This window comes from Rhinoraja longicauda, chromosome 8 (genome assembly GCF_053455715.1).
Source record: "Rhinoraja longicauda isolate Sanriku21f chromosome 8, sRhiLon1.1, whole genome shotgun sequence".
Lineage (NCBI taxonomy): Eukaryota > Metazoa > Chordata > Chondrichthyes > Rajiformes > Arhynchobatidae > Rhinoraja > Rhinoraja longicauda.
Window position 1 is genome coordinate 60929809 of NC_135960.1, and position 22819 is coordinate 60952627.

At 40.9% G+C, this 22819-nt stretch overlaps 4 protein-coding genes across 5 annotated transcripts in view; 3 read left to right on the forward strand and 1 right to left on the reverse strand.

The window, feature by feature from the left end:
* Nucleotides 1–3215, forward strand: part of ankar (ankyrin and armadillo repeat containing) — a 69921-nt gene extending 66706 nt beyond the window's left edge. Inside the window, exons 22-24 of the mRNA XM_078404624.1 lie at nucleotides 1272–1468; nucleotides 1581–1627; nucleotides 3139–3215. Coding sequence (XP_078260750.1) covers nucleotides 1272–1468; nucleotides 1581–1627; nucleotides 3139–3215 — 321 coding nt within the window. The remainder of the gene's footprint in view (nucleotides 1–1271; nucleotides 1469–1580; nucleotides 1628–3138) is intronic.
* A 4214-nt stretch (nucleotides 3216–7429) lies between these two features.
* Nucleotides 7430–17317, reverse strand: osgepl1 (O-sialoglycoprotein endopeptidase-like 1). Of its 2 annotated transcripts, none has more exons than XM_078404109.1 (7): nucleotides 16759–17317; nucleotides 15027–15414; nucleotides 12149–12353; nucleotides 11903–12054; nucleotides 10570–10700; nucleotides 7857–7928; nucleotides 7430–7632 (listed from the first exon to the last, which is right to left on the reverse strand). In XM_078404109.1, the coding sequence occupies exons 1-7, from the start codon at nucleotides 16965–16967 to the stop codon at nucleotides 7554–7556; spliced, it is 1236 nt and encodes a 411-aa protein (XP_078260235.1). In that variant the 5' UTR covers nucleotides 16968–17317; the 3' UTR covers nucleotides 7430–7553. The 2 variants fall into 2 exon arrangements, with proteins under 2 accessions (XP_078260235.1, XP_078260236.1); XM_078404110.1 differs by having other exon boundaries at nucleotides 11903–12051; nucleotides 16759–17316.
* Nucleotides 16841–22819, forward strand: part of pms1 (PMS1 homolog 1, mismatch repair system component) — an 86137-nt gene continuing 80158 nt past the window's right edge. Inside the window, exon 1 of the mRNA XM_078404106.1 lies at nucleotides 16841–17135. The gene's annotated coding sequence lies outside the window, so the exon portion shown is untranslated. The remainder of the gene's footprint in view (nucleotides 17136–22819) is intronic.
* On the forward strand, nucleotides 18927–20572 carry adat3 (adenosine deaminase tRNA specific 3). Its single transcript, XM_078404113.1, has one exon. The coding sequence runs from the start codon at nucleotides 19421–19423 to the stop codon at nucleotides 20483–20485; it is 1065 nt and encodes a 354-aa protein (XP_078260239.1). The 5' UTR covers nucleotides 18927–19420; the 3' UTR covers nucleotides 20486–20572.

A 22819-nucleotide genomic window follows, 5' to 3' on the forward strand; every position in this document is an offset into this window, starting at 1 on the left:
AAGACAGTAGAAAGATGCAATCATACAAAATCCTCCAAATTCAATTTAAGAATAAATGAATCAATATCAGTGTCTTTTTCCATACCAAACTCTCTGGTATTGAGGTCCTAATTATACTCAGCTAAAAAAGGGCACAAAGTGCAGGAGTAACTCAGCAGTTCAAGCAGGAGAACATGGATGCTTGGCCTTTTGGGTCAGGACTCTCTTTAAATACTCAGCTAAATTGGGCAAAAACATTATATGCCTGTCTAACATCAGGCACCAGAAACAAACACCTAATTCTGAACTCTGCCCAGGAAAGAGATTACCAGACAGATGAAGGAAAAGATTCAAGGATGTGCTCAAAACCTTCCTGAAAAAATGCAACATTCGCTCTGATACCTGGAAATTTCTTGGCTCAAAATCACTCAAAGTGGAAAAGGAACATTAGGATGGTACTGAGAGTCTTGAGTTTCTGTAATGTGATCACACAGAAGCTCTAAGTAGATTGCAGAGGGAGCACAGCTCCCCACAATCTACCCAGCAGTTCATACCATCTGGCATGTCCAGCTCAACAATGGAAGAGTCTGCATTCCCACAATGATCTCTTCAGTTACTTCTGAAGCCACTAAGCTAGAGTGAATGCAAGTTATGATGAGTTGATGAGATTGTGGGGAATTAAAAATAGGAATTAATGTAGGATTAGTTTAAATGGGTACCTGATAGTCGGCATGGACTAGGTGGCCTGAAGAGTTTATTCCCATACTGTATGACTCTTTGACTCATCCTCAATCCTGAGTGTTTAAAAGATAAAACTGAAGAAAAACCTGCCTAGTTTTATATTCAACTCCCTTCACAAAAACATTCTATTAGCTTTCCAAATTACTTCTTGTACCTGCATTGTTCTTTTGCCAATTGGAACTCTCCTCACCTCCCCTCTCCCACATCTCAGAGCTCTGCCATCTTTCTTCATTTAGATTTGTTTTTGCTTCTTTTGCCAAAAATATTTTTCTCACATTATTCCTCCAGTGGCCAGATCTATGTCCATTCAGTTAATCCATCTGTATTCATTTCTTGCTTCCTAAGCTTCACAATTTATTCTGACTAATCATTGTATGCTCAGCAAATTTAGCAACTATGTTTTCATCCACATCATCCGTATAAATTGTATATAGATCCAGCATCTTGCTGACCATTTACAGCATCTTGTTTTTTTAATTTCATTTTACACTGTGTTTCTCACTTTAATGAGCAGTAGTATTAAAAAGGATCAAAATATCTGGCTGTTTTAGGTCCGTGAGTCTTGTGCCACAGCTTTGGGATACTTAAGTTTTAATCGAACTGCTCATCGACATCTATTGGTGGAGTGCAGGAACCAGCCAGAATTATACGATCTTTTAATATCTAACGTAAGCCCAGATGGCAAAATTTGCCAAGAGTTCATCGACGAATTCAACGTGCAGAAATTAATTGGCCTACCATCAGAGAGGTATAAAATTTTGTTGTTGAGATACATTAAAAGTGAAATAACTGTTCTTTTAAATACAACTTCACTAAGATTACTGAGCTTTTAATATACTGTTTTATTTTTTGAAACCCAGATTGGAACTAATTGAAGGTGGACTGGTTTTGATCAGAGAAGAGAAAGGTAAATTCTATCAATACTCTTGAATTAATTATTGATTTCTATAAGGAAAGTCTATTTAAATAAAAAGGAACAAAGTTCTTATGTGTACACATTATTTTATAATGAACCAATAATTTTACCATCAAAACTATAAAAATGTCACTAAAGACTTATGAAGCAATTCATAACTGGTAAAGTGGAAGGATATCAAAGAACAAGTTACATCCAGGTTCTTGTATCAGATTTGCTCTTTGAAACCCTCTCTCTTCTCCAGAGACAGAATTTCAAGTCATTATCTAGGCCCACAATCCATTGTATTATTGAGGCATTATTATTCTGTGTTACTCCAAGGATCAAAGTTTAACCAAATTCTATCAGACTATGTGTGTGGGGAGGAACTGCAGATGCTGGTTTACACCGAAGATAGACGCAAAATGCTGGAGTAACTCAGCGGCTCAGGCAGCATCTCCGCAGAAAAGGAATAGGTGGCGTTTGAGTTGAGACCCTTCTTCCCACTGAGTCAGGGGGGAGGGAAACTAGAAATATGAAGAGGTACAAAGAACGAATGAATGAAAGATATGCAAAAGGACAAATCAAAGCTAGCAACATGATCAAGGAAAGGTGGAGCCCACAATGGTCCATTGTTGGCAGTGGAGAAGGTGATAGCGAATTAAACGAATGAGTGAAACTGTGAAACTAAGCAGAACAACAGCGAAACTAGTCAGACTAGTGTGGGGGAGGAACGGAGAGGGAATGCAAGTGTTGCTTGCTGTTAGAGAAATCAATATTCATACAGCTAGGTTGTAAGCTGCCCAAGAGAAATATGAGGTGCTGGTCATCCAATTTGCATTTGGCCTCACTCTGACAATGGAGGAGGCCCAGTTCAGAAAGGTCAGTGTGGGAATGGGAAGGGGAATTAAAGTGTTTAGCAACTGGGAGAGCACGTACGCCCAGACGGACTGAGCGGTGGTGTTCAGCGAAATGATCGCCTTCCACAGCTAGAGCAGTGGATACGGTAGATGAGGTTAGAGGGGGTACGAATGAACCTCTGCCTGAGCCAAAAGGACTGTCGGGGTCCTTGGACGGATTTGAGGGAGGAGGTATAAAGGACAGGTGCTGCATCTCCAGTGGTTGCAGGAGAAAGTACCTGGGGAGGAGGTGGTTTGTGTGGGAAGGGATGGGTGTTGCAGAGGGAATTGTCTGCAGAAAGCGGAAAGGGATGGAGATGGGAAGATGTGACGAGTGGTGGGATCCCGTTGGAGGTGGCAAAAATGTCGGTGGATTATGTGCTGTATGTGACAGCTGACAGGATGAAAGGTGAAATATCAGACAATGTCAGTTAAAACAAAAATCAAAGAACAAGGAGTTCTCCTGACAACCAAGTCAATTTTATACACACATACTGAACATTAAAATTTATTATTTTTGTTTCTCAACTGGCATTGAATGTTTGTTCACTTTGCCCATTAAGTGTAAATCACGTAAAGGCAAATTCTAACTAATTCAATTATGTAAATTCCTGTTTTAATCAGAGCGAGCAAAAATAGAAACATGTCCACGAGAAAAGAGGAAAAATTCATCTTTAAAAAAAAAATCTGCTCATCAATGAAGTGGCTAGGACTGCTTAATCCCAGAATCAGATGCTCCGCAAGGTTTCTGCAACAAAACCCACTGATCTTCTAAATGAAATCAAACTGAACCTATGACCAAGCTATGTATCATTTGCTTTAGGATATAAATAGAACGTTGAAAGTGATATCCTATTCCTTTATTAAGAATTTTCTGCTTGAAGAAAAATGTCAGGTAAAGTGATAGTACTGTTGTAAATTTTCCTTACACACTGTAACTTATCTTTCATGGTTGGGTTATACTGCAGCAATTAAAATACTGTGCCTCAATATATTTGTCTGTTTATTATGGCAGATGATAATTCCTGGGATGAAACTATATGTACGGGCCTCAGTTCCGTTTTTCCAAGTGCGCCACATGACTGTCAAATATTTAACATTTGAGAGAATCCAAGCACCTTCAGTTTCTTCTACTCCCAGCAGTAATTTTATCATCGCATTTGAAATGGAAATATTATCTTCCTTCATAGCCAAGGTCAAGGCATGGAATGGAGAATGGAACTGCCCACCAGGGGGGCGCTGCATGATGATTGCCTCGCCTACAGTCTGTCTGTCCTTTTCAAACTCTTTTTGTTATTTTTGGTAAGTTTTAAAAGTTTGTGTAAATGTTCTCTGGTTTGTTTTATGTGGGGGGTGGGAGAGGGGGTCGGGGGAAACCTTTTTTCAATCTCTTACCTTGCCGGAGATGCGATTGTTTTCCGGATCGTATCTCTGGTCGCTCTGCGGCCTAACATCGTGGAGCTGGAGGTCTTGCCTGGGACTGACCTTGAGTCCCCGCTGGGGCATGGACATCATCTGAGCCTGCGATCCCTTGTCTGGGATCGACGCTCCAATGCAGCCTCGGACTTTAACATCAGGAGCTCGCAGTCTCGGGTTGAGACCGGTCGGGAGCTCCAAAAGCTGCACGAGGTTTGACTGGTCCCGACCCGGGGTAGATCGCCGGCGTGGGGGAGCTGAGATCCCCCCCCCCCCGATGAAGGAGCTTGATCGCCCCGACAAGGAAGGCTACGGGAGTCAAGATCATCCGGTCAACGGAAGGTTCGAGCCCCCGACCGCTGGAGGACAAAGAAGGGAGAGATTGAACTTTTTTTCGCCTTCCATTACAGTGAGGAATGTGGAGGAGTCACTGTGGTAGATGTTCATGTTAATATGTATTTTGTGTGTCCTGTTGCTTTTTATTGTTATGACTGTATGGCAAATGAAGTTCCTCGTATGTTGCAAAACATACTTGGCTAATAAAGTTTTATTGTGATTGTTTCAATGAAATTAACAAGGATTGAAAAAAAGCTATAATATTTTAAGAATGAAACACCAACTTTTTTGTGTGGAACAAATGCATTGTTCCTAGAAGAGTGTTTGGAATGATCATTTTGGCAAGTTTAGGATTTTAACTTGACATTATTCTGCCCACTATCTAAAATTTTGTACACCACATTTCAGTGAAAATTACAGTGTACAGCGTGGAAATGCATTACTTAGTTCACCTGGTACCATTCCTGTGTTGCTTTTCTAATTGTTTGCTCTACCATATAACATCCTCTTGAAAGCATTAAAGCCAGCCATTCTTTATGAAAGGGAATTATACACTTTTTGGATAATAAGTTTCTCCTGAATTTTCTGTTGAATTTATTTTATAGTGAATATGGGGGGGGGGTTCCAGCACTTATTTTGGTCACCCCTTCTCACCAAATACTTCCACATTCTTAAAGCACTTCGTTTGGTCACCCCAAGCCTTATCATTTCTGGATAAGAGGCATACCTATTAGAAAAATGTTCAAAAAGTGAACATTTCAGTGCTTATATAATCACAGTCTATTTTTGCAATGTCTCCAATGCCCATATCCAGTTCAGAACAGTACATTGTTGACTATAACCAAGATACACAAGTTTAGTATATCTTCTCTGCTTGTCAGTTCCTCTGGTAATGAATCCCAATGTTTTGTTTAACAGCATTGTCATACTATTATTGTTTGTTATAGGTCTTACTCCTTCACTAGTCTAGAACAAGCTCCCTATGACCTCCGTAATCTTTCTACTAAAGTGTGTTACTCCACACTCGATAATCCACCAATTACCTGCCTTAAAGTTTACTACCTTCTATTTTGTCAGCACCTTTCTTAGTTTTAACTAGTCTTCAATTTATTATTACCTTCAAATCTGCATGTTGTTTCCATTTCCAAAGTCCACATTATTTATGTAATTCAGGAATAACAAGTGCAAGCAACTATCCTCATGGAACACCACCAATTAATTGTCCACCCATCCAAATGACAATCTTAACCTAGTGTTTGATTTCTGCAGCAGCTTTCTATCCATTCTACTCCTTATCCTCCAACTCTGCATGTTCTAATCTTAGCAATGCCTTACTGAAAATTTAAATATTCCTTTCACTGTTTCAACTTTATCCAATCTGTGATGAGCTTTAATTAATTTACTAAGATTGGTCATGCATGACCTTTCCTTTTAAAATTAATTCAATAATATTGGTACATCCAGTAATTTCTAGGGTAAAATGCAGCCAATATTTTATTCAGATTTGTTTACCATCAGTTGATCACCAGCGATAAACAGCATCCAAAGATCAGAGCAATTACAACCATATGAAAGAGGTGGCCGTCAGATGTCAGCCTGGTTGTTAAGTAACGAACACAGTGCTGGGTTTCAATCAAGAACAACCTATCTTCTTTCTCTCAGCCATCTCAGCTGATTAGTTCATACAGCTAGCCTTGGAGCTGTAATTCATTTACCAGTTAAAACTCTCTAATTTACCACAGCTTAAGAACTAAAAATTGTTGAATTCATGTAGTTCATTTTTGCTTTGGACGCTGCTTTCACCCAGCACTTACACTAACACTATCCCACACACACTAGGGACAATTTACAATTATACCAAGCCAATTAACTTTCAAACCTGTATGTCTTTGGAGTGTGAAAGGAAACCAAAGATCTTGGAGAAAACCCATGCACTTCAGGGGGAGAAGGTACAAACTCCGTAGAGACAAGCACCCGTAGTCAGGATCAAACTTGTGTCTCTGGCGCTGTAAGGCAGTAACTCTACTGCTGCGCCACTGTGCTGCCCTATGCTGTGGTCTCTGGTCTTAGACTCTTCCACGAGTGGAAACATCCTCTCCACATTCAATCTATCCAGGCCTTTCACTATTCACTTTGTGTGGTTCTTTATGCAGAGTTAGCTTGGATGGCATCTATCATGCTACAGTTTCGTGTAGCTAATAGTTCCTTCCAGAGACTTCATTTTCCAGCATTATATCAAGTAAGCAAATACTTACAAAATAAGAGTAGTTTGTACTACTAAGAATTATCTCCAGTTTATCTCCAAAATTTGCTAATGCCTTTTCAGAGCTCCTCAGAGAGCTTGGTAAATGTTTATTTTGCTGTTTTCACTTTTTGGTTGATTGGTAATAGGACAGTCTCATAGACTACCCAGACCTTCACTGATTATGCTCTGAAGCTAAATTTAAACCCAAAAAAAGCAAAATATTGCTGGAAATCTGAAAAACAGAAAATATCAAAAATATTCTGATGAAATGTCATCAACCAGCAACAAGGAACCAAATAAATGTTATTTTTTATCGTGTCTCCCTTTTAAGTTAAGAACTTAACCCCCTGTCCAGTTATCACTTAGGTCTTCCACTACCGACCCATTTCTGATTAATCCACATTTCCCCAATCCCTTTCTTACATCCTCACTCTTAGCCAAGCACAATAATCTCTCCAAATTGTACACCTAAACCTCATTCTAATCTGCAGACCACCATCCTTTCAACCGCTCACTGGTATCGAACCATGAAAACTGGGCCTGGGCCTCCCTCCACTGTGTATCAGGTCCACTACTGACCTCCACAATCCCCACTTCCCACGCCCCAATAATGGAATCTGCAATTAACCTGCAATCAAGGATGGCAAACCCAGCAGAAGAGTTTCTTGTTCCAAGCATGGCATTTTCTACTGCACATTGCCATGAACTTCAACAACAATTTGTAGCAAGACCTTCTTCAAAACCTGGCCTACTACGTAACACTGGCCTTCCCCAGCACTGTGCTTACAGCAAGCAACATCTGAGAAATGTTGCCAATCTAGATTAAATTTTGATAACTGTGCAAGCTTCCTTTACATCAAAAATACACTCACTCGGTCAATAACTAATTTGATGTTTAATATTTCAAATATACAGGTCTTAATATAGTTTATAAATGTAGAAGAATCCAATATACATGTATTTAGTTTAAAAATCATTCTCGCTGGAGATTTTCAGTTTGGCGATTCTTAAAGTGGGCGACCACCCAGCAAAGCCCTGGTAGTCATATCTTCAGTTTTAGATAAGGGAGTTTCAGTGCTGCTCTCCTGACTTGTTCTGATAAGTTGATTCCAAGAGGGGCTCTACAAAACAAGTGATAGAGATTTAACAACAACAATGCATTCTCATTTTAATTACATCTATATCTGCTTATTTTAAAATGGCCTTTGTGTGTCTACGTCTCAATATTCAGTCATGTGTTTCCATAGATTTGTATATAACTCTTAAACAGCATAACTACAATTGAAAAATCTGCCTGTAACTCAGAACTGTGATTTTTAACAAAAAAATAATATTTGTTACCTACTTTGGCTCATAGCGAATTACTTTTGGATTATGTAGAATGCCGATTCCTGCTCTAAGTCTCTCTATACCATTCCTGGAAAACAGAGACAATGGGCATGTGTCATTTTAACAACTGTACGTACGTCACTTCACAGAAGAAAAACATTATCAGAATCTGTTTTTAAATCAGGATATGAACTGCTTATAAGAACTGAATATTAAATTAAAAATAGAGGCACAATATGTCTAATGAAAACACAAAAAAAGTAAGTTTTATCCAACTTTTTTTTGCATTTATAATTGTTCATTATACAAAATGAATGACATGGAATAAAATTGATGAAAGCATGGTTAAAAGTGATCATGCAGGCAATGTTGTAGAGTATGTCAAAGAACATCATATTTAAACTATAATCTCGTAACATCGCATAATGAATCTTGTACTCAGTGCCAGAGTACACAGTGCAAGAAAGACACTCAAGCTGGGAGACACTGCTGAGACTGATAATCAGAATACTGTATAAAGAAACATCTCGCCCACATCCCCAATCACGATATATTTATATATATATATCTATATGCACATACATACATATATACAAGGGATCTTGAAGTATTTTCATCAGTAAAAGGCTCAGGCATAAATTCACATTAAAACATGAGAGCCCATGATAAGAGGACACAATTTGCAATTCAGTTAGTAGTCACATTATAACAAATCTAAGGAACACTATACTCCACTCTAGAACTGAACATTTGATAAGGGCATTAGAATGAAAGAAAGGGTATGGGGAGCAGATGAAGGAGTAAATTTTGGCATCATTTGAAGCCACAGTTGAATTCTGCAGTGAACGGGCAAAAGGGTGTTTCAGAATGGATGGATGAAGTTGTGCCAATTGGCCTTCCTCTTTAGTTTAGTTTAGTTTAGAGATACAGCATGGCAACAGGCCCTTCAGGCCACCGAGTCTACACCTACCTATTCACATCAGTTCCATTATCCCACTTTCTCATCTATTCCCTACATATTAGGGACCATTTTAGAGGCCAATTATCCTACAAACGTTTCATAAGATTAAACCAAACTCGGGAAACGTTTTTTCAATCTTTTACCTTGCCGGAGATGCGATTATTTTGCGGGTCGTATCTCCGGTCGCTCTGTGGCCTAACATTGTGGAGCTGGAGGCCTTGCCTGGGACTGACTTTGAGCCCCACTGCGGGGCCATGAACTTATCATCTGAGCGTGCGATCCCTTGCCTGGGACCGACGCTCCAACCGCCGCCTGCGGACTTGAACATCGCAGAGCTCACGGTCTCGAGTTGAAACCGGTCGGGGGCTCCAAAAGCTGCACGAGGTTCGACTAGCCGCGACCCGGGGTAGAACCCCGCCCCCCCAATTCAGGAGCTGGATCGTCCCAACGAGGAAGGCCCACCACCGGCTACGGGAGTCAAGATCGTCCCGTCAATGGAAGGCTCAAGGCCCCCAACCGCTGGAGGACAAAGAAGGGAGAGATTGAACTTTTTTTCATCTTCCATCACAGTGAGGAATGTGGAGGAGTCACTGTGGTGGATGTTCATGTTAAACGTATTTTGTGTGTCTTGTTGCTTTTTATTGTTATGACTGTATGGCAAATGAAGTTCCTCGTATGGTGCAAAACATACTTGGCTAATAAAGTATTATTGTGATTGTGATTGTGTTACATTTTTGACAACGGTAATAGTCTCTTCTGCACTACCTTGTGCCAAGTTGAAAATCAGACATTATTGGCTGCCTATATTAACAAAGTGAAAAAGCTGACATTTATATAATTGTACACTGGCACCTTCCTTCTGTTTGCATGGAGAATATGCATGTTCAAGGGCTGGTAATTATCTTACACCTTGAGGTTTAAACAATGAGAGAACAAATAATTAATAATGTTTAAGGGCGGGCAGCAGTGGTGGAGATTGTAGAGTCCCTGCCTCAAAGCACCAGAGACCTGGCTTTAATCCTGACCTCAGGTGCCACCTGTGTGGAGTGTGCACGATCCCCCTGTGATCGTGTGTGTTTCTTCCAGCTGCTCCGGTTTCCCCTCCCCACATCCCAAAAACATGCAGAGTGGTGGGTTAATTGATATTTGTCAAATTGTCCCTTGAGTCCAGGTGAGTGTTAGAATTTGGGGATATTGTTGACAACATGGATAGGATAAAGTTGGATTAAATTATTTTATGATTTGTGTTAATCAGTGGTTGATGGTCAGTCTGGATTTGGTGGGCCGAAGGGCTTGTTTCCATGCTACATCTCTTATGTTTATGACTCTCATGTGCAGCAGCTACATATTCAGCCTCTTAAATACTCTCATTGCTTTCAAAAACTTCAAACTAAATGCCCAATTTTTCTTTTGGTATTCAGTGTCCTGTTCCTCTGGCATATAATGAATGGACCTGCAACACCTTCTTATATGGTTCTAGAAATTATTGCTGATGTCCTTTGATCTAGCTGAAGGAGTTGGTGACAAAGAAATGTTTTGGATCAATGCTTTGAAAATTGGTCCGGGGTCCAGCAGAAAAGGTCAAACTTATCCAGATTTATTTCCTCCACATCTGGATTACTGGAAATGAAACACTGTCACACATTTGTGACTAAGCAACAAATCTGGGAAATTCAAGGTTGGCACTTTTTTTTCAATCAAGTTTTCCACAAAAGATCCAAGCAATAAAACTTCAAATTAAGAATAACACAGTTTATACTTCTCTCACCATGCAATCATTATGCCGTTGTCTGTGCAGAGTTTAGGAGGAGGACAGCTCAGTGAGAACCCATTTGCTTCAGTTACTATTTGCAGGACTTTTATGATGTATTCGTTGCTGGCCACTCCACCTGAAACCACCTGAGAGATGAAGCAAGGAATACATGTGAAGAGACCCCACAAATCAAAAAACAAGATGTTAACTGTGGGAGAATGGCAGGAACAAAACGTGTAATCTTTCTTCATTTATAACCCTAATTGCCTAACTCAGGAGGATGCACAGATGATGTGCTTCGAAATGCTCTGCAAATTAAGGAATATAAAACATGGGAGAAATCAACACTTTCATATACATGTAAATCTTTTAAATTTCTTCATGAAATCATTTTGCCTCCCTATGTAGGCCACTTAATAGGGGTCATTTTGTGTTAAAGAAAGGCTATGTTTGTCTTTGATTAGATCTTCAAGTGCACTTGGTCATCAACTTTGAGAAAGCAAAGGAGACAAGAAGATGCCATTTCAATGCTGGGGTCAAACTAGTTGCTAACAATTATGCACAAGTAAACCAGGTGATTCCCCACCTACCAGTCCCTCCCCGTGTGGAAGTGCTTGGGTTTAACAACTTTTTCCAGCAGTGTCACCGTAGAGACTGATAACTCAACGATATGGTAACTCGACATGAGAATCAGCTGATATGCTGCGCCCGAGATGAGGTGGATCGAAGAAGCAGAGACAGCAGCCTGAAGCTGAGGGGAGACCTGATAGAAGTATATACATTTATGAGAAGCATAGGAAGGGTAGACAGTGAGAACCCTTTTCCTCTGCGAGGAAATGTCAAAACCTAGAGGACATAGCTTGAAAGTGAAACAAGCAAAGTTTAAAGGAGATGTGTGGGGCAAGTTATTTTTATACACAGGGGGTGGTGGATGCCTGGAACGTACTGCCAGGGGTGGTGGTAGAGGCAGATGTGATAGTGACATTTAAGCGGCTTTTCAATTGGCACATGGATATGCAGAGAACGGAGGCATTAGATCATGTGCAGGCAGATGAATTCGTTTATTTTGACAACATGTTCGGCACAGACATTGTGGGCTGTAGGACCTGATCCTGTCTTGTACTTTTCTATGTTCATGTGGAACAAAAACCTTCCCACAGATTACTGGGGCTATGGCCATTCCGTGCGCACTCTATTCTTTGTAAATTTAATTGAGGCTTTTCATATCCTTTTCCAAAGCACCATCGTACTCTCTTCACTGTTCCAATTAAGCACCAGTCCACATCTGCACATTTCATGAACCCTTGGCCAACGAATGCTATGTTTAAGTGGAGTGTGAGATACTAACCAAGGCTGGGTTTGATTGGGGCAACAAATCTTCCTTCTTGCAGAAGAGAATGGCTCGATGTGTTCGCTTTGCTAAGTGAACTGCCACTGTGTGCTGCACAGCAGCAGCAATGTCATTCACACACGACAGCAACTGTCCATCCTGGATACCTGCTTGAGAAATACATCTGACTTACAATATACAGGAGAGAGCAAGAGTGAATCAGAATTGAACCATGTGAAGAAAACAGGTAAGAGACCAATTAACCTTCTTCCTTTTCCTTTTTGGCAATTATTAGATTGACCTGATTGCGAAGACCAGAAAAGGAGAAATCACAGTCGATGTGGTGGCTCATAGGTTGTCTTATCTCAACATGCAATCGATTCCCCGTTCTGGCCAAATTTTCAATAGCTTCACCCCCACTCATTGTGCAGCATGCTGGGTGATTCTTCAGCGATAGTCTTCTTGCAATCTGTAAAGAAAGAGTGTCATAGATTTAAATGGCTATAATGGGGACAGTACAGTGGCAGAGTTGTAGAGTTGCTGCCTTACAGCCCCAGAAGCCTGGGATCGATCCTGACTAAAGGTGTTGTCTTTATGGAGTTTGTACTCTCCCTGACCACGTGGGTTTTCTCCCACACTCAAAGGACGTACAGGTTGTAGGCAAATTGGCTTCTGTAAATTGTCTATAGTGTGCAAGATAGTGCTAGTGTGACCGAAGGGCCTGTTTCCATGCTGAATCTCTAAAGTCATCAGGAAAAGTGCTCTTACACATTATGTCCAAAAAACCTTTGAATTGTTTCCAAACATCTCAGATAACTAGAAACATGTAATTTAGTTTAGTTTAATTTTGAAACGTGGAAACAGGCCCTTCGGCCCACCGAGTCGCCGCTGACCATTTAAAAATGGTTGAAAACATTAAAATATTTATAGATACCACCAATAAAAAGATAAAAGAATAATTTCACTTAAAAAACATATTAGTGACTAACAGCTAGTGCATGATCGAGGAAACTCAGTTGCAATTCAACATAAAAGTTGACTCCAGCCAAATTTCCTCACTATTCTTGTCTGTCCTCAAGTGCACATCAGCTCATCGACGGATAAGTCAACAACTGCATGTGAACTTTCCACAAAAATGCTTATAAAATTTAGCTCAAAATCTCGACTTGGACTTAAATACAGAGTAGTTGATTAGTAAATTTACAGATGACACCAAAATTGGTGGAGTTGTGAACCGTGTCAAAAAATACAGTGAGATTTAGATCAGTTAGGGGGATATGGATGGAGAAATGGCAGATGAAGTTTAATCTGACCAAGTGTGAGGTGTTGCACTGTGGGGATGGTCGTAAATAAGTGGAAAGTATGCAGTTAATGGCAAGACCCGTAACAGCATTGATGTGCAGAGGGATCTCCGGAGTCCACAGCTCCATGAAAGAAGCAACATAAGCAGACAGAGTTGTAAAGAAAACGTATGGTGCATTTGCCTTCATCGGTCGAGGCATTCTTAGACTCGGGAAGTCACGTTGCAGTTTCATAACACATTAGTTTAGCTGCATTTGGACTATTGTGTGCAGTGTTGTTCTCCACAGGTTGGATCAGAAGATTTGGAGAGAGTGCAGAAGAGATTTACAAGAATGCTACGTGGATTAGTGGGTATTACCTATAAAGAGAGGTTGGACAATCTTGAATCGTTTTGTCTAGAGTGTCGGGGGGAGGGGGGGGGGGAGGCCTGACAGGAGCATGTTAAATCATGAGATACATAGATAAGGTAGACAGTCAGAACCATTTTCCCAGGGTGTACATATCAAAGACTTGGGGGCCTAGCTTTAAGATTATTGGGGAAAATTTAAAGAAGGTGTATGGGGAAGACGAGATTATGGATCATGTGCAGGCAGATGACATTAGTTTATCTTGGTACCATATTCAGTATAGACATTGTGGGCAGTAGGACTGTTCATGGCTGTACTGTTTTATGTATCTCCGATTCTGCAAGGCACAAAGCACTATATATTTTATAACCCTTCAGAGAAGAAATTCTTCACTTCAGTTCCAAATGGCCATCCCTTTAACCTGAAACTAGATTCCATCACTACCAGCTATTAAGTAGATAACAGGTTTCAGCCTTACTGCATTTTTCATAGTGCTGTAAAGTTTTAACAAGCCAGGCTTTGTCCAGTGCAGTAACACATTGACCATTTAACAGAGATGACAAATTAATATGCTTTCATAAATGGTATTATTTCATGTACAGTAAATCCATTTTAATTTAAAATTATACACTTCTAATTATCTGACAACTCAGTTTTTAAAAATCAAAATTCATTCTTTGTATGAATTGATTATTTACTTTAAACCTAAACTTGAAATGTAAACCTTGTTCCCGATCCTTCAATGTGGCAAGAATAGATTAGGTTTATTTTCATCGAGTGAACCAAGGTACAGTGAAAAGTGTTTACAAGCGATCAAATCAAATCAGATTATACCGAGCATGAATATAATCAAGCCAGACCCAAGTGAAAGAATTTTCTAGCTTTCTTGCTGGCACTCTTCTAGCTTACTTTATCTTTCTTCTGTCTGAAGGGTCTTGACCTGAAACATCAACCATTCCTTCTCCCCAGAGCTGCTACCTGTCCTGCTGTGTTATTCCAGCATTTTGTGTCTATCTTTACTTCATCCCCACCCCCGCAATTAGTCTGAAGAAGGGTCCCGACCCAAAATGTCAAATATCCATGTTCTCCAGGAATGCTGCCTGACCTGCTGAGTTACTCTAGCATTTTGTGTATTTTCTCAAGAGAAAAAGATTTAAAAGATTGGGGCGATAGTATCGGGTGATAGTTAGAAACGTAGAAAAATAGGTGCAGGAGTAGGCCATTCGGCTCTTCGAACCAGCACCACCATTCAATATGATCATGGCTGATCATCTGAAATCGGTACCCCGTTCCTGCTTTTTCCCCATATCCCTTGATTCTTTAGCCCTAAGAGCTAAATCTAACTCTCTCTTGAAAAGTTGATCCTCCTCTAGGATCAGTATGCAAAGAGTCACCATCTTGCAAGAATAACTGATAATTCTAAAGACCCTCAGATTAGTGTAAAAATGTACTTATTTTTCAGTACTGATTTAACTATTTCCCTCAGTACATACCTTGTCCAGTGTGTCTCCTGGGGCTTCATCCAACGTCTGTCCAAGAAGAAGAAAGTCATCGACTCCACGAGCGACAGCAAGCAGACTGTGACCGCCGGAGATCAATAGGACCAGGAAGGGGAATTCTACCGACTGTAGCATTCGAATGGTCAGCGCATGGGCCTCCATATGGTGAACAGGAATGAAGGGTTTCTTACATTGTTCTATTAGTTTTAAACTATACTCTATGCCCACTTGTAGGCTTAGTGCAAGTCCTGGCTTTATAGTTGTCGCTATTGCCGTCAGTTCATTAAGGGTTACTCCGCTATTGTCCATAGCTTCCTGCACCACTCTGTCCAGGTGCTCTCTATGTAGTCTCTGCGCCACTGGTGGAATTATTCCACCTGCCCTGAAACAAAACAATACAAGGATAACAAAAATGTCACCCATTCCTTCTCACCGGAGATGCTGCCTGTCCCACTGTGTTACTCCAGCATTTTGTGTCTATCTTAGAAATAATTTATGATCAAATATCCACAATATAACATTATCCCTTTTTTAGTTTAGTGTAGTTTATTGTCACGCGTGCCAAGGTTTTACAGTTAAAGCACAACGTCAAAGATTATTGTTTGCATCCCTGATTTACTCACAAGATGTGGACATTAGCTATAATTTATAAACAGAGAATTAACATCAGAATATTTAAATTCAAACTTTGCATACTGCTTCTGCTCATGAAACATTGAGAAATCATGGATTCAAACAGTATCAGTTGAAAAAAAACATTTGTTTCCTTTTGACAATGAAAACATATTTTCATATTTACATGCATTGGTCCCAAACTGTTTTCTAAAGTTTATTAACGTACAAATCTGTTTATTTAAATATATATAGTCATTAACCTTAAAGCAATCAGAACTTGATACTAATAGAATAATTATTTTGAACAAACTAAACAGTGATTTATCAAAACATTTCAAGCAACAGAAGTGCAAGTGAAATTCTGGCATCTGCACAAGAGTGCAGATGCCGGAATCCTGAGCAAAATAAAAACCTAACTGCTGGAGGAGAACTAAGCACATTAGGCAGCATCAGTGATAGCTGGGTCCTTTCTTCGGACTCCACGCTCTACCCTAAACATTGTCTGTCTATTTCCATCTACAGATGCTGCCTGACCCGCTGAATTCAAGTTTGTTAAAATTGTTATTTGCTCCTGGGAATTATTTTTCAGAATAGTGCTATATTTTGTTTGGAAATAATGTAGCATTGGCTTGCAAGCATCAAAGGCATTTAGTTCTAAGCAAAAACTACAAATGCTAAAATCACACATAAGCAGAAAATGGTGGAAACTTTCAGGTCAGGCATATCTCCACAGATGCTGCTCGACCTGCAATGTTTCCAGCATTCTCTATTGAGTGCAGCTAAAGAAAGCTTGAAATTCTGGGAAATTTCACTAAAATCAACAAATATTATTAGATGCGAAACAAATGCATTACATTTCTTACTTTGCAAATAAAAACCATGGTACATAACTGTCAAGAGAGTCAAGAGTCGCCAAATATACCGACCATGGGGTGATTATTTTTTTAACTTACAGCAGCATAACAGGCCTGTAACACAATACACGTAGATGATATATAACAGACAAACAAAATTAATAAATGAATAACCCATACGAGTACAAAAAAAAGCCCGAAGTTCTTAATGCAATAGTTGCAACAACAGTTCATGGTGCAAGCATTAGGATACCTACTTGAGGTGAGTTTCTTTCTGAGAGTGTAGCGCCTCTCCTAAGACTGTCCCTGCCTCGCCCACCACCGCGGCGGCGGTGTCGTCGCAGCTGGTCTCGATGCCCAGCACCAGCCGGGGCGCGCGGGCAGCCGCCCAGCTCAGGGCCCGGGTGCCCAGACAATGCATCGCCATGGCAACGCCGACCCGCGCAACGTTCGGTTGCCGAACCATGCTGCACGGAGAGCGGCGGCGGGGCAACAATCCCCGGGGACGCGACCTTGCAGCGCCTGCTCCCACCTCGGCGGCACCGTTTAATGTTCACCCCAAATACCCAGCAGATGAATAATAACCACGCAGGAAAACACTCCGAACATCGCCCCACGCCGGTCTGCAACAAGGGTAGGACACTGGTTCTCTGTGTCACCATTGGCTGTTCCCCAGTCTGAAGGATTGCAACTATAATTCCGTCGCTTGAAACATTCCGCCTTCCAGTTGAATTACTGTCCATAATTTCGAGCTGTTAGATTTGTAAAAACATGTTCATCTGCTTTCCTTTAACCGCGTGTCAATTGGTAGCATTAAACGGAGAGTGTAGAGAGATTGTATTCAGTACAGAGAAATGAGAAGGGGCAGAGACAAAGACTTATCTGAGATTACTTCAACAGGTATTTGATGGCAGTTTTTGGTCTGTGAAAACACAAGAGCATATTAACATTAAATACACTACATTCATTACAGAATTTTTTTAAATAGAGCATGAAACATTTACCTCTATATGCATTCATATCAGCAAATACAAACATATTAAGGGTATGTGACTGGTTTAACATTCAAGTAGATTCCACTTTGATAGCTGAATATTTTGACATCAGTTTATAAAACATTGCAAATAATTATCCTAGTTGTATGAAGTTGCAAGAATAACAACAACTGATCTACACTAGTCTTGTAAAATTGACCAAAAAGCAAATGCACTGTTGCCAAAAGCATCTTGTTCACTATTATCTTTTATGGAAGGAAATATATTGTCCATTCCATTCTGATCGCATGCTTTTTCTTCCCTGTCAGTTCACACAATAGTGGTGGGAGACACAATATCATGCTCACATACTCTCATATACTTATCATTAGCAATAAAAAAACAGACATCTTCATTTGTAGGAGGGAACTGCAGATGGTGGTTTACACCGAAGATGGACACAAAATGCTAGAGCAACTCAGCGGGACGGGCAGCATCTCCGGAGAGAAGGGCTGATGTTTCAGGTTGACCCTTCTTTAGGGGAGAGGGAAACTAGAGGTATGAAAAGTTTCAGAATAAATCAGAGTCGACACTGATGACCAAGGGAAGGTGGTACCCACAATGGTCCAGTGTTGCCTTGCACGCTAAATTACAATTCTGTCGAGCAAATACTTTGATCCGAAAACAAAAATGCGTGTATGCATTATAATCCCTCAAATGAATATCAAAATATAATGTATCTTAATATAATATTGTGTTTTGCCTTTTACAAAGTTTATGAATGAGATCTGATCGCATCATAAGTAGTACCAATGAAGAGTATAGGGAACATTTCATAAACAAAGATAGACACAAAATTCTGGGTCAGGCAGCATCTCTAGAAAAAAGGAATAGGTGCCACTTCGGGTCGAACCCTTCATCAGACTATTCATTTTCTGCGAGATGCTGCCTGATTCGCTGAGTTAGTCCAGCATTTTGTGTCTATCTAAATCAGCATCTGCGGTTTCTTACTCATAAACAAGAGGTCGGATTTGATCGACAAAGAATTTTACTTCAGCCTAATTTCTAAATTCCACCCGGTCTCTCAAAGAAAAAGTAATAAGCGACTGTCCTGTGTGTGTGATATAAGAAAATAATTGCAGATGCTGGTACAAATCGAAGGTAGTTATTCACAAAATGCTGGAGTAACTCAGCAGGTCAGGCAGCATCTCAGGAGAAGAAGGTCTGAAGAAGGGTCTCGACCCGAAACGTCACCCATTCCTTATCTCCTGAGATGCTGCCTGACCTGCTGAGTTACTCCAGCAATTTGTGAAGAATTACCTTCGTCCTGTGTGTGTGTGTGTGTGTGTGTGGATGATGCCTGAACTCGTGGGGGGAATGCAAACAGTGAAGCACCGCTGATGGGTGGTGGTGGGGCAGTTTTAGCGACGGAACGCCGGAAGTGGTGGCGGGTGAAGCGGGGATAGGAGCGGTTAGAGAAGGTCTGAGGAAGGGTGTCCACCCGAAACATCACCCATGCCTCCTCTCCAGAGATGCCGCTGGCCCGCTGAGTTACTCCAGCATGTTTGTATCAATCTGCGATGAGAGGCGGTCTCCTTGTGACGTCAGATCGATCTTTGCCCGGGGTTCCCTTGGTTACGGGTCGACTGCCAGCGTGGGCACAGCTCCCATGCACAGGGCGGCTGGGCCATGCAATGCAATGCATGAGCCCCACAGTGCACAGTGTAAGTGAACGTCTGCTGCTCAAAGGCTTGCATGGTGCTGCCACCAGTTGAAGGAAGTCCAAACTATTGGAAAGGCGGTGGCTGCTTTTGAAACTGAACATGCTGGGAACTCTCAGATTCCGTGGGTAGAGAAGCAATTGACATTTCAGTTCAAAACCCCTCGTCAGTACAAGAGTCTTTGAACTGATGCTAATTGTTTCTCCAATTCTGAGGACGAAGTTATGGAACCGCAATGCAAAAAGAGAAAAACTGATGCCTTCGGCACTTTCACTTGGGAGTTGGTACCTGTACTTTCAGACAAGAATTCCTGTGAAGTCGAACTTCTGGAAGCATATGCAGCCCCCATTATCAATAAAAAGCAAACATCTGCTCTTGTTAGACGCCTGTCTGATATCTATCCACTGAGCAACCTTCCACATATCAAGAGAGTACGACCATGCAGGGACAAGAAAAGTGGTCATCCTTTAGAAATCGTTATTTGCCAACGTGGCGACTTGAATGGTGCACTAAATGGAGACGTGTCTCTTGCTGATCTCTTTCCTGAAAAAAATGTTGATGTCATTGGTCTCGGAGAACCTTTCCAGGTCAAGATACCAGCACACCAACCACTGACTAGACCGCAATTTGAAGTTGCTTGCCAGCACTGGCCTACGTCGTTCCATGAAAACAAACAAATGACGGAAGCCCTCCGCGGCCAGCTGTTTAACAGTGAAGAGAAAGCAAAGATGCAAACTTTCATGGAGAAAGCCATTGAAGCTGCAAAAGCGGGAAAGGAACTGGGGATGGAACCAGTCGGTGCTGTGATGGTTAATCCAGCATCTGACAAGATAATTGCCATAGGGCATGACTGCAGAAACGGACCAAATCCTTTGCTTCATGCAGTAATGGTGTGCATTGATCAGGTTGCTTATGGGCAAGGTGGTGGTGCTTTTAATCATGACATGCATCCTAACTGTCAATTTACCTCGGCAGAACCTTTTCTAGGTGATGATACAATCGTTACTGCTAAACCTTTGCTTAAGTTGAATAACCATATTCCACAAGGAACTGTTGCAAATGCATTGCCTTATATATGCACTGGGTATGACTTGTATGTCACCAGAGAACCCTGTGTGATGTGTGCGATGGCACTGGTACATTCCAGAATACACAGAGTTTTTTATGCAACTTCCTCTCCAGATGGTGCATTGGGGACTAAATATAAAATACATACAAGAAAAGATCTTAATCACCATTACGTTGTTTTCAAAGGACTGGTGGAAAAGGAATGTCAGCTTCTTTCATAATGTTATCAGATTTACTCAAATAACTGGAATAAATATTTTTATTAGTATTTTATTTTTAAAGACTTATAACTTAAAATGTTGTTACTTATTAAACGTCAACCTTTCTTTGATGTGGTGTGACACTGAATTAATTAATGTACAAACCCCATCTTGGCCTCATGCTGAAACAACAGCAATGCTATTTGAGTGATATGTTAGTAGCAGATTTGGGCAGGCAACAACATTTTATGTGTTGGAATTAATTTAAAGATGTTTACAATGATGGCCTCTAATTGTTAAGCCTTTGCATGGTAACATGTTGTGTGCATTATGGGGCAGTGATTGAATGCAGAAAATGAAGAGTCCAAGGGAAGAAGTGTTGAAGGGCTTTTGAAACTAAAGCATGAGATCAGCAGGTGATAAAGAAGGAAATTGTCCATGGAAATGGAAATAAGGGGGTTGAAGAACCCAGAAATAAAAAGTGGGATAACAGGAAGTTGGCTGTATCTCTAAATTAAACAAAACCACTTAAGTGACTGAAGGCATGAAATAGATGTATTGTTTCGTGTTTAGTTTAGAGATACAGAGTAGAAACAAGCTCTTTGGCCCACCGAGTCCATGCCGACCAGTGATCCCGATACACTAGCCTACACACTAGGGACAATTTACAATTTTTACCGAAGCCAATTAACCTACGCCTTTGGAGTGTGGGAGGAAACTGGAGCACTTGGAGAAAATACATGCAGTTGAACAGGGAGATCATACAAACTCCGTTAAAACAGCACCCATAGTCCGGATCGAACCCAGGTCTCTGGCACTGTAAGGCAGCAACTGTACTGCTGTGCCATCATGCCGTCCCAGGCACGCAAGCTGAAGGCAGTGCAGTTTGATGTAGTCTACATGGTCCTCATAGCTATGTATGCGACAGATCATGTCTCACGAACTTGAGTTTTTGAGGAGCTGACAAAGATGATTTTTGAGGATAGGCCAATAGATGTTGTCTATATGGATTTTAGTAAGGCATTTGATAAAGTTCCGCATGGTGGGTTGCTCCAGATTAAGATGCACGCTATCCACGGTGATTTGGTCGTTTGGTTGAGAATTAGCTTACTCATAGAAGACTGATGTTTGTGGTGGAATGGTTATTCTGGCTGGACATCTATGACCAGTAGAGTATCACAAGGAACTGTGCTGGGACCTCTATTGTTTGTGAAATTAGATCAATTGCATAAATTGGACAGAGCCCTTCCCTGACATCTGTCTGAAGAAGGATCTCGACCTGAAACGTCACCCATTCCTCCTCTCTCTCTCTCTCGAGATGTTGCCTGTCCTGCTGAGTTACTCCAGCATTTTGTGTCTACCTTCAAAGACAAGCTAACACATTGAATAATAGGAGACAGGATGATGGAAGATTGCGATGGGGATTAATGTTAACAACCTTACTTTTGTTGTATATAGTAATGATCTAGATGTGAATGAGGAAGTATGATTGGTAAGTTTGTTGTAGGCCAGCCACCTCAAAACAATGTCCAAGAAAGCACATCAACAGCTGTACCTCCTTGGAAGGCTTAGGAAGTTTGGCATGTCCCCAACAACTCTCACCAACTTCTGCAGATGTGCCATAGAAAACATTTTATTGGGATTACAGAAAAATTACAGAGAATTGTGGACACAACCCAGACCATCACTCAAACCACCTCCCTTCCATTGATACACAAAAAGCTGGAGTAACTCATCAGATCAGACAGCGTCTCTGGAGAAAAGGTACAGGTGACGTTTTGGGTCGACACCCTTCTTCAGACTCCATTTGACTCCCTTCCATTGACACTTCACGCTTCATTGGCAAAGCTAACAGCATAATCAAAGACGATTCTCACCCCAGACATTCCCTCCCATCAGGCAAACGGTATAGATGTGTGGAAATGCACACCTCCAAATTTAGGGACAGTTTCTTCCCAGCTATTACCAGGTAACCAGAGCGATCCTGACTTACCATTTACCTCATTGAAGACCCTTGGACAATCTTTAATCTGACTTTACCTTGCATTAAACATTATTCCCTTTATTCTGTATCTGTATACGGTGTAATCATGTATAGTCTTTCCGCTGACTGGATGATATTGATCAAAGGCAAACTTTAATGGTGGTAACAAGTGATGTGCTTTGGGTGACCAAATAGAGGTAGGTCCTACATAGTGAAAGGCTAGACCGTTGTGCATTGAGACAGGAGGGCCTTAATGTGCTTCTAAGGAATCCTGAAGTCAGTAGCAGAGGTAGATAATGTGAAGGTATACAATATACTTGCCTCCATTACCTGGGGCACAAACTCTAGGAACATTTATGGTTACAGTATAT

Excerpts from the sequence above, each read along its gene's own strand:
- osgepl1 (XM_078404109.1), bottom strand. The coding sequence starts at position 16,967 with ATGGTTCGGCAACCGAACGTTGCGCGGGTCGGCGTTGCCATGGCGATG. Across the intron at positions 12,055-12,148 it reads CAAAAAGGAAAAGGAAGAAG|CAGGTATCCAGGATGGACAG; the intron begins GTTAATTGGTCT and ends GTATTTCTCAAG. Across the intron at positions 7,929-10,569 it reads AACGGCATAATGATTGCATG|GAATGGTATAGAGAGACTTA; the intron begins GTGAGAGAAGTA and ends TCTGTTTTCCAG.
- adat3 (XM_078404113.1), top strand. The coding sequence starts at position 19,421 with ATGGAACCGCAATGCAAAAAGAGAAAAACTGATGCCTTCGGCACTTTC.